Source organism: Triticum aestivum, chromosome 6D (genome assembly GCF_018294505.1).
Source record: "Triticum aestivum cultivar Chinese Spring chromosome 6D, IWGSC CS RefSeq v2.1, whole genome shotgun sequence".
Classification (NCBI taxonomy): domain Eukaryota; kingdom Viridiplantae; phylum Streptophyta; class Magnoliopsida; order Poales; family Poaceae; genus Triticum; species Triticum aestivum.
The window spans coordinates 48,786,047-48,797,013 of NC_057811.1; the positions used below are offsets into that span (position 1 = coordinate 48,786,047).

Consider the following 10,967-nt stretch of genomic DNA (forward strand, 5'->3'; position numbering starts at 1 on the left):
TGCCTGATGTCGTACGCCTTCGCCGCGAGCTCCACCGACTAGTGGGAGCCAAGCTAGTACCGGACGCCGGTGTCAATGTCTTTGATTCGGGCACCCATGTCCCACATGGCCGCTGCCGCACGCCGTGGTACTACTTCTTTGGCGGTGGCAGCATTGACAGGTCGACTCCGAAGGAACAGAATTGGGGGGAGGGGCGCCGTGTCAGCCTCGGGTCGGCTGTGTTGGCGTAGGTATGTGCTTTGAATCAACCATGACGACCTATGATTGTTCGATCCTGCCATTTCGGGGTGGCGCCGGCCGATTGGAAGCATTGTCGGAGGTGGGGGTAGATTTGGGCAACAACGGAGAGGAAGTGGTGCAAGGGGTGGATTTGAGTACCATCGAAGCGGCTGTGGTGTGGGGGAGGGGAAGGGTTGCCGACACGTGGAGTAAAAAATATACTCCACTATAGCCTTGAAAGGATAGGAAAGGTCCGGTTTATTCCTTTAAACTGAAATTTTATCCCCCTAGAGCGTTTTAAGAGATAAACAACATGCAAACAAATCAAAAACACACTTCATTTTTTATTTCCCCGCTTCATTTGACAAACCCAGATACTTATCTGCCAGAGCTTCATCAAAGAGATTCAGTACTTACTTAACTTGTCCTTTCAACTCATTCGGACACCCCTTGCTGAAATAAACTGAGGACTTGTCTAAATTTTTTTTTTGCCTTGAGGCTCTGTAATATATTACCTCCGTTCCAAATTATTTGTCTTAAATTTATTTAGATATAGATGTACGTGTGTGAGACGAAGTGAGTAACTCCAATGCTGAAACTATTTTCTGGGCTGCCTGTACATTAGCTTTCATAAAAACTAAGCTATGATCTGCAAATAACAAATGACTTACTTTTGTCGCTGTTGAGAGATTCTAGAATCACAGTAGTTTCAGCATCATTTTTATTTAGCACCCAGCGTGGGCTTTGAATCGTCCAGCCCACTACACCTAACCCTAACTGTTTGGGCTCTCGATCCATATCTTCATTGTCACGCTACGGTCTGCACCTGTACTTCACTTCCACTCCAGCCTCCGCCGCCGCATCAGTGAGCGAGGAGAGCGAGATGACGGCCCGCCTCCGCCGCTCGCCGGCGGCGTCCCCGCTGGACGACGACGACCTGCTCTGCGAGATCCTCCTACGCCTCCCCCCGCAGCCCTCCTCCCTCCCGCGCGCCTCCCTCGTCTGCAAGCGCTGGCGCCGCCTCGTCTCCGACACCGGATTCTCCCGCCGCTTCCGCCTCCGCCACCGCCGCAACCCTCCTCTCCTCGGCTTCTTCGACAGGGACCTCTCCTTCTCACCTACTCTGGAGGCCCCCAACCGTGTCCCTCCCGGCCGCTTCTCCTTGCAGCGCGACGACGACGACGACGACCGCTTTGTGCCCCTTGGATGCCGCCATGGCCTCGTGCTCATCTACATTCCTGCGCGTCTTCAGATCCTGGTGTGGGACCCCGTCACCGCCGACCAGCACTACATCGCCATTCCCCCTGCGGTTGCGGCATGCCCGGGGAAGGCTCGGATCAACGGGGCGGTGTTTCGCGCTGCGGGAGACGTCCAGCACTTCCAGGTGGTCTCGGTAATGGCATATGGTGATGACCATCAACATAGACGAGCGCTCGCCTGCGTTTACTCGTCGAAGACCGGCTTATGGGGAGATCCCATCTCAACACCCCTTCCATACCGGGCAGTCCAGGCTGATGCAATCAGTGTTCCTACTCTCGTTTTTGCGGATGACGCTGTGCTGGCTGGAGATTCCCTTCACTGGCTGCTTGCTGGGAATTTCAATGGCATTCTCGAGTTCGATTTGGAGAAGCAGAGGCTAGCTGTGATACGGCTGCCAGAGGAGGTCAACTGCTTGAAGCTTGTGCGGGCAGAGGGTGGTGGGCTTGGTCTCCTCGGGAGGTCAGTCACAAACTGCATGACCCAGTTATGGAAGAGGGAGTCCAATTGTGATGGTGTTGCTCCATGGGTGCTAGGAAGGACTATTGATCTGGACAGGATACTTTCCGTGAAACCAGAGCTGAAAGGGACCTTTGCAGGGGCCACTGCAATATTAGGGCTTGCAGAAGACAATAATTTGTTGTTGCTTTGGACAATTACCGGCCTCGTCGTGATCCATCTTGAGTCGTTGAAGTTCAAGAAGCTTTTCAGAACTAATACGTTTTTTCAGTATCATGCTTTCGAAGGTGTCTACACTGCTGCAGGTAATACCGTGTCTTAAGTTGCCGTTAGGACAAGACCAAGTTTTGTTTCGATAAGTGGCTGATGAAATTATGTTCATATCATTTTGTGTTAAGCTGACAGTTTTAAGTAGTGTCATGCCATTTGTTTATTTTGCTGCTTCATGACCTGCAGTGTTATGTTCTGATGCTTGCGTGGTGGTTTTTAATGTAATGATTATGATCTAGAAAGTCTATTATAGTGGTATCTAATTTAATTTATGTTCTGTAACCTGGCAGTTCCTATCATATGAATATGAGGATATCCATACAATAAAACAATCATTACCTGTGTTTGAGAAAATGAACAATGATTAGCAAAATTGGCAATTTTTTGTAGAATAACTGAACTAAGTGATATTGACATATCGTTAACTGTGTTTGTGCATAGCTGCAGTCCCATTTTTTTCACTGATGTGATGCACAACAGTTGGAACTTGGAAGTCGACTACATGAAAAACCACCTATATTTCTTTCATTCAGTTTGAACCAGCTAGGTATATTTCTTTCATTCAGTATTATTATCTCTGCTGGCGTTGTTTATGGTCTTAAATCAATAATAACTACTTGATTTTATATTTTGTGCGTGTTCGAGAAAAAAAATGGACACCTGGTACTCGCTGTTGATTGGCAAAACAAATAAAAAAAATTCCATAATAACTACTTGGTTGGAAAGAATCTGTGATAGTTTAACTAAATTTCGCTGTTGCTTCATTTTGATATCTGCAAACATGATGCAGCTAGACATGCCTTAGCTACTAATCAAGTCAGGATGTTCGCTTGTGACAATTGCCAACGTTCTATTGTTCTGAAACCAGTGATAAATAGCATGTTTACTGATACTCGAACTGAAAGAGAAACGAGTCTATAACTTTTTTGGTAGGTACAATTCCAATCAAGATTATAGTTCTACCTGCAAAAGAGGTGGATCCTACCTTCCGGGCACCTTGCCGATAGATCCTGGTAGGAGACGTGTCATTCGGATTGTGTCGTTGTAGTTGGAGAGTCCCAGCTGTTCTTCTTTTCTTTTTGTTCGAACATGTTCCGTGCCAGGACATACAGCGGCTGGATCACCTTTTTTTTGTTCAGTGAGTCCTAGTTGCTTGCTGCAGGATCTAGGTGATCAACGTTGCTGGATCACCTTTTTTTGTTCGATGAGTCTTAGTTGGTTATTGAAGGATCTAGATGATCAAAGTTCCCAAACAATTGATTGATTAAGTCATGGCCATCTTGGTTTTTGATGAGCGTCCATTTGGGGATTTAGATTTCTGGTAGGTCTCTGATGTTGTTACGTGGACAAGGCTTCGAGAACAAGTTGGCAGGGTGTGCGTAAGGCCTATATCAAGTGCAGGCTTTGGCTACATCTAAGAAGTCGAATATCGAGTTGAAAAGCAGAAAAAACCACAATGGTCGGGTGGCACCAAATCTGTTGCTCGTTACGTTCCTGAGAGGGTATCTGGGAGTTGCTAGTGTGAACATTGATCTAATCAATCTGGGTGCCAGTTTCGGCTTCAGTTTCTTGCATATTGCTTGACCTGAAGTGTCTGCTGCCAGCCTGCCACTGTAGTTTACCACTTTTAGGAGAGTCCTGCTACGAGCCAGTAGCAACTCCATTTGTACTAGAGAAAACTAATACGTTGATTTAAATTTTTTTTGGGCTGAATTTGTTTGAAGATAATCTAGATCTGAATAGTCTAGATCACTTTTGTTGCTAGGATTTATTAGTGTAATCTTTTTCAGGCTAAATTTATGCAAATATTAATCTAAATCTGAATAGGCTTGATCACCTCTGTTGTATGTTTTTATGATTTTTTCCTATATGGCATGGAATGATCTTAAAAATTATGTCTCTTCTGAGCAGCTAATGGTCTGAGTGTGCATCTTCATTTTTATGGTACTAATCAGTTTATACCTTTTTTTTAATATTCATTAATTATGATAGCAGATATGCTTTTTTAATTTATTCCTAATGTTGTTTTGAAATTGTTTCCTTTTTTATTTGAACTACATGGCATGTTATTGGTTGTTTGACTTCTTATGCTTGCAGAAACTGACATCGCTGGTGGACATGATGGAGCTAATCTTTGGCACAGTACATAAGATGATTGACCAGTTATATGTGATATGTGATGTACTGGTTGAGTGGGTAAGCATATCTTCTGCATGTATGTTAACCTGTTGAGGTATCTGAATGGTTCTTAAAAATGTGCTGCTTTGTCTTTTACTGTCATTTCTCAAGTACCAAATTGCAACAGAGGACTCTTAGATTTCTACAACTATGCCTTCCCAGAGATTAGAATTCTTTCATGCAGGTAGTAGCAAATGAACTACTAACCCTCTGCTGTGCTTCCGCAAGATATTTCTGCTTGTTTTTACTCGTTGCTGCATTACCTGTAACTTCTCTTTCTGAGGCCGTGGTTCTGTCATATCCTAGTTTGATTTGAATGTTGTCCAGTCTACACAAGTGATTTATACCAACAATACCGGAGCATCTGGTTTCAACTTTTTCTTATATGGACTTATCGAATTGCCATTTCATGTTGCTGCTTATTTTAGATCATTGTGATACCAACAGAACTATGATTGTCAGTTGTCACAATACTTGAAGAGTATACCTTCATTAAATCTTATACTGCTGCTTATAGAGGAGTTTTATCGATGACCATTCTAGTTTTGGTCTGTTTCGTTAAACATTTTCTCAGCATGCCACTTGGTGTCTGCCAAACTTGCGTAAACATGTAACTGGCCATTAGCTACTAGTATTATAATTTGGCAGCTTTAAACTATACCACTATAGGTAGTGCGCTTTGTGTGGAGTATTTTTTTTTTCCAATTTTGGCCACTACTGATGTTTAATAATTAATACTTCAAGTATTGTGAGTACTTCATAAGAAACACATGATCAAAATAAAATGACTAATTCACCCTAAAAACTGCCTGTTATCAATAATGCCATTTTTTACTAGCATGTTATCATTAAAATAGTGGTGAAAGTATTGATTGATACTGTATAGTGTAAAAAAAGTGATTTTGGATCGAAAGAAGTTTCTTGTATAGTAAAAAGAAGGCTTGTACTGCAGGAATTTGATGAAATTTGATTTGTTAGTAGCCAGACGGCTATGCCTATGAGCTAGAAACCAGACGGCTATGCTATCTTACTCCATGAGCCTCTAGGCAGACCAAATGTAGCCAAAAACTCATAATGTCATAAATGTTAGTTCTGTCTAATAATGCCGAGATGCTTCAACTTTGGAGTTTTTTGACAGTTTCCACAATTCTGTAGCTCATGTTTTCTGTTTCTGTAATAGAAAATTATGAGAGCAACTCCAATAGAATTTCCTGATTGAATAGTAGTAGAAGTTTGTTGACTGATGATATTGCTTGCTCTGCAGGAATCTACAGTTACATTCTGTTGGCTTGGATGCAGAAATGGGTTGTCAAGTGCAGTTTATTCCACATTTATGCTTGGCGCCGAGATTGAACCCATATGTAGCATGCACACTCTTCAGCTCTGAAGTGAACTTGTAGGAATCCGTCGCTTGATTTGCTCATTCCCGTAGACATTCATCAACTGGCAGTCTGGCATGAAGGTGCATTGGCCTGCTTCGATTAACTTGTGGTTCGCTTAATTTGCCTTGTGAGGCAAGCATGGCGTCGCATTTTGTGTGTGTTTTGCTGAATTTCTACCTGCTGGTTCCGAGCTCAGTATTTAGAAGCTCATTTTGTGTGTGTTTTGCTGAATTTCTGCCTGCTGGTTCCGAGCTCAGTTCGCTTAGTTCTGACTACTGAATGTTGAACAGCATCAGTTTGACCTGGGATTTGGAAGATGTTCCTATATGTTGAAGCGCAGGTGCGTACCTGGTGCTGGCGATGGTCGGAAGGGCTTTGATGGGTTGGCAAGAGCATCTACAACTAGGCACCCTAAACCCCCCTCATACGTTCAGGCGGACAGAAAAACCAACCTAGACGGGCGCCTTCAACGGGCCTCAAACGCCCGGGCTGACCGGCACCTCTCATATCCAATCCAAAAGTAGCAACGGGCCTCAAACGCCCGGGCTGACCGGCACCTCTCATATCCATCCCAAATGTAGGGCGGATATGGGGTCGTCTGAGGTTGTCCGTTGTCGAGCTTGTTCCCTCGTATCCAGCCCAAATGTAGGGCAGATATGGGGTCGCCCGGGCGCATTCATCATGTCGGGCTGACGGTCGGGTCCCACACGAAAACACTTCGAAACCCGGTAGTCCGAAGCTTGTTCCCTCCGTCGTCGCGTGGCGCCGCTCCGGCAGACCGTTAGTGCCCTAGGATGGCTATTTACGTTGAAACCCTACCCATCCACATTTCCTTCCTCCCGTCCGTTGTCGCCGCCACTTTCTACTCGCCCTCCGCCACCAGTAGTAGCCATGCCCACACACCGCCGAGTAAGGAGCTACCCGTATCTAACGCCGGAGTGCCGACTGTAGCTCCTTGAGCAGATCCAGGCAAGGCGCGAAGCCCGGATCGCCACGAGGCTACCTTCGGACACGGAGTAGGAGGAGGATGTGGGGGGACGTTGGGGCGCGGATCTGTAGGCGGAGTAGCAGGGGATCCTCGATTCCCTCCGGTCGAAATCGGGGGCGAAGGCCAAGCGCCGCCATCTGCAGGAGACGGAGGCGGAGCACGCCGCAGACGTTGACGTGATGCTCGCATTTATGGATGAGGGGGAGGAGGAGGAGCCAGAGCCCTCCTACACGCCCATATACCCGTCGCCCGACACGGACGTCGTGGACATCTCCGACTTAGTTTAGGCTAGCCTGGAGTACGTACTATGTAGGAAATCTTTTGCACGGTTTGTATGGATTAAGAGAATGAAATATGAGGTATTCATATGCATAGCACTAAATATAAGATGTGACCAGTCATTGTTCGTGGACGCATCCAACGGGGGAGCTGGTGGCTTCCTACCTTCGTTCTGCTATCTATTTCTTTTATACGATTATTAGCTAACTTGCTTCAGTTATACTCGCAAAAGAGTGTGCGTCACGTTCGTAGCCCAATAACTATGAGTCTAGACCTTAATAGATTTTTTTTAGAAATGGATGAGGACCCCGGCCTCTGCATCTGGACGATGCATGCAACCACTTTACTAAAAATTCACATAAAACCTTATAAAGTCATACAACAGTAAGCCTAAAGTCATCATCTAGGCAATATCTGTCGCTACTCCTATCCAGTTGATTTAGGGATGCTGATAGTCTGGGCCTAATACCAATCATATCTCGCAGCCAAACTTAACATCTAAGACCTGAGGTCCCAACCAGGACGCCTGCCGGGTATGGGGCACCCACCAGTCCGGCGCACTTCTCAACCAGGACGCCTGCCGGGTATGAGGCCGCCGCAGCCACCTGCCACCAGTCCATCTTCAGAGCTGTACTGTTGCATCTACCGTGCCAGGTCTCTCTGCCATCGACGCCACCACGACGCCAGACAGCGTCGTCCTCCTGCGCGAGTCCATCCTCGTACATCGGGCGCCGAGGCTCCACTGCACCACGCCGCCGAGATCTGCCGTCACCAATGTGTAGGATGAAGCACAGCTCCACCAAGAAAGCCGCCCACTGGTCCCTCGATCCCGTGTACGCCTCCAAGAATGACGCCCCCAAGGAGGAAACGACACCAACGCACCGCCGTCATCCGATCTACTGATCTAGGGTTTCCCCCAGAGGTAGCAGATAGTTGTCTTGAACTTCTCCATGGCGATGCCTTCAAGAAGGAAACGCCGCATACCAGCGCCGTCACCGCCGGCCTTGGCCAGGTTTCCACCCCGATCTGAACAGAGGACCTCCATCAAGCCACTTGTACACGAACCGCCGCCATCGCTGCCGGGGACTGGATGGAGAATCCAGGCCGCCGCCGCCTGACCGGCCATGGCACCATCATGGTGCCTAGGCCGGCGTCGTCAGGCCCACCATGCCTGCCTGTAGACGCTCACCAGATCCACCGACCCGCCAAAACCCATCTGGGTACGGCGAGATCCGGGATCTGGGCCGCCGCCACAGGGGCTCCTCTGCCACGGTATCACGTCAGCGCTAACGCCGCTGTCACACTCGCCGCCGGGAACCCATCGCTCCACGCCGCCAGTGCCCTGCAGTTCCGTGTGCCGCCGCCGTCAGGGGAAGACGCAGCCACCAAGCGAGGGGGAAAGCCCCTCCGCCGCCATCACCGGCCAGGCTACAGGCATGGCCTCTGGCGACGGCAGGGGAGAGAGGAAGTGGGAGGAGGCCTTTGGGCCTGCGGCGGATCTCGCCCCCCGTGTCGCCTAGGTTAGGCGACGCGGGGGCAGGGGCTACGGGCGTCTGATCCGAGACCTTAATAGATAGATATCTTTTATTTCAACATGACATCGCATCTATGTTTCTTCTTATCTCCTTCCCACTCTTGTCGACAATGACTTCAATGCTCGCACAATTACAAAACATTTGAATGTGGTTAATCCTAAGATGTCTTTATCTCGGCATAAGATGAAAATCCACTTTCTTTTTCTCGTGCGAGGTTTTGCTGAGGCGTGCATGCGTGGCTATGGATGGTTTCTTCCATCTCCAATCTGGTTTTGTTGCACTAGTAGAAAAAAGGGCCTAATGTGAAGCACATTAGTCCCGGTTTGTAACTGAACTAGCACTAATGTGCTCATTAGTGCCGGTTCCAACAGCTAGGCGGCGGCGATCATTAGTACCGGTTCGTGGCGAACCTTTAGTACCACGAACCGGTACTAAAGACGTGGTGGCAGGCTTGTGTTAGGCTGGGGCCCCACCAGCACCTTTAGTACCGGTTGGTTAGTCCGGGTTCGTATAACCAATCGGTACTAAAGGTCATCCTATATAAACCCCTTCGTCGAGTCCGAGCGCTCTGTTCTTCCCCTTTCCCCTCTCCTCTGTTTTCTTCCTCTTCCTCTCGAGCGCACACTCCATTTTTGGCAAAATTTGTGAAGATTTGAAGGCACCCCATCCATCCAAGTGATCACAAAGGTTAGCAACTTTGTCCTTTCATCTCTCATTTGCTAGATTAGCTCTTGCAATGCTCTATAAGTATAGTGATTTGTGGGTTTTATTTTGGGAGGAATTATATGTAGTAGTATTAGATTTATATGCAATTTGAGGTCAAAATAACTCTTAGTTTGCATATGTAGGTGTGGTTTACTTAGTGCCTTCCCATCTCCGTCCTAACCACCGTCGATCGCCCGCACTGTCCCGTCGCCGGCACCACCTTGTGGTGAGCCTCTTGTTCTTATTTTTTTGTATAAAAAAATCATGTTTGTGTGATTTAGATATATAGTTACTCGTATAATTATCTTACCCGTACGTTGTTTGTTATACATAGTGCCATGGTTTTGATATTCGTCCCCGTCGGCCCTCATCCGGGTTATGATTCGGATGTGGTATATTCTCTTTTATAACTATTTGTTGCATTTCGTGTTTATGACAAATTATGCCCATCAAGCTGACATAGATATTTTTATCTAGGAGTTATGTGAACTGGAAATTCCAACCGACCCTATTGTCGAGGGGTTAAATTTAGTTGAAAGAGAAAACGAGTATTTGAAAGAAAAATTGAAAAGAATTGAGGGGAAGAAGAAGGAATTGGAGTTGCATGTTGCCGATGTCGTCGATGATCACAAGATCAAGATGGAGAAAATGCACTTGAAGATTAGAAAGATTAGAAAATATGCCATTGATAGTGAGGCTTGGTATCATTATGCTGTTGGATCAATTGTTACCTTAGTTGCGATCTTGATCACATTTGTTGTTGCATTTAAATGCTTTAGCTAGTGAGTTATTTGTATGTTGCATTTAAGTGTTGTATGAACTTTATGTATGAACTTGTATTAATTTGTTCTATTCGGTGCTGTGTAATGAAGATGAGCCGGCAATGGATGTATGATGACCGATGCTCTCCCTAGTTCATTAATGGCGTGCAAACTTTTCTGCTTGCGGCTGAGGCAAACAAGCATGCAGATGGTTTTATGCCTTGTCCATGTGCTGGTTGTAAGAATGATCAGAATTACTCTAAGTCAAGAACCATTCACGTCCACCTGTTTGAGTCCGGTTTCATGCCCCACTATAATGTTTGGACCAAGCATGGAGAAAGAGGGGTTATGATGGAAGACAATGAAGAAGAAGAGGATGACGATAGCTATCCAGGCCATGGGTTCCCTGAATACGATGGTACAACAATGGGGAAGAAGCTGAGCCGGGAATGCGGGAAGAAGCTGAAGAAGAGGCATCAGATGAGCCCGCTGATGATCTAGATTGGGCCATTGCCGATGCAAAGAGAAACTGCGCAAGTGAAAAGGAGAAGAAGAAGTTGCAGCGCATGTTAGAGGATCACAAGAAATTGTTGTACCCAAATTGCGAAGCTGGCAAGAAAAAGCTGGGCACCACACTGGAATTGCTGCAATGGAAGGCAGAGAATGGTGTATCTGATAAGGGATTTGGAAAGTTGCTGATAATGTTAAAGAAGATGCTTCCATATGACAACGAATTGCCCGAGAGTACGTACGAAGCAAAGAAGGTTGTCTGCCCTCTAGGATTAGAGGTGCAGAAGATACATGCATGCCCTAATGACTGCATCCTCTACCGCAGTGAGTACGAGGATTTGAACGCGTGCCCGGTATGCGGTGCATTGCGCTATAAGATCAGTCGCGATGACCCTGGTGATGTCGAGGGTGAAAGTGCTAGTTA

At 46.7% G+C, this 10,967-nt stretch overlaps 1 protein-coding gene across 4 annotated transcripts; it reads left to right on the forward strand.

Annotated features, from left to right (window-relative positions):
- The first annotated feature begins 1,033 nt into the window (after nucleotides 1-1,033).
- Nucleotides 1,034-6,099, forward strand: LOC123143453 (uncharacterized). 4 transcript variants are annotated; one of them, XR_006470844.1, is made up of 4 exons: nucleotides 1,034-2,240; nucleotides 2,647-2,752; nucleotides 4,303-4,401; nucleotides 5,648-6,099. XR_006470844.1 is itself a non-coding variant. In XM_044562383.1 (3 exons), the coding sequence occupies exons 1-2, from the start codon at nucleotides 1,103-1,105 to the stop codon at nucleotides 4,353-4,355; spliced, it is 1,191 nt and encodes a 396-aa protein (XP_044418318.1). In that variant the 5' UTR covers nucleotides 1,034-1,102; the 3' UTR covers nucleotides 4,356-4,401; nucleotides 5,648-6,099. The 4 variants fall into 4 exon arrangements, 1 of the variants encoding a protein (XP_044418318.1); XR_006470845.1 differs by having other exon boundaries at nucleotides 2,653-2,752; XM_044562383.1 differs by lacking the exon at nucleotides 2,647-2,752.
- The last annotated feature ends 4,868 nt before the right edge of the window (nucleotides 6,100-10,967 follow it).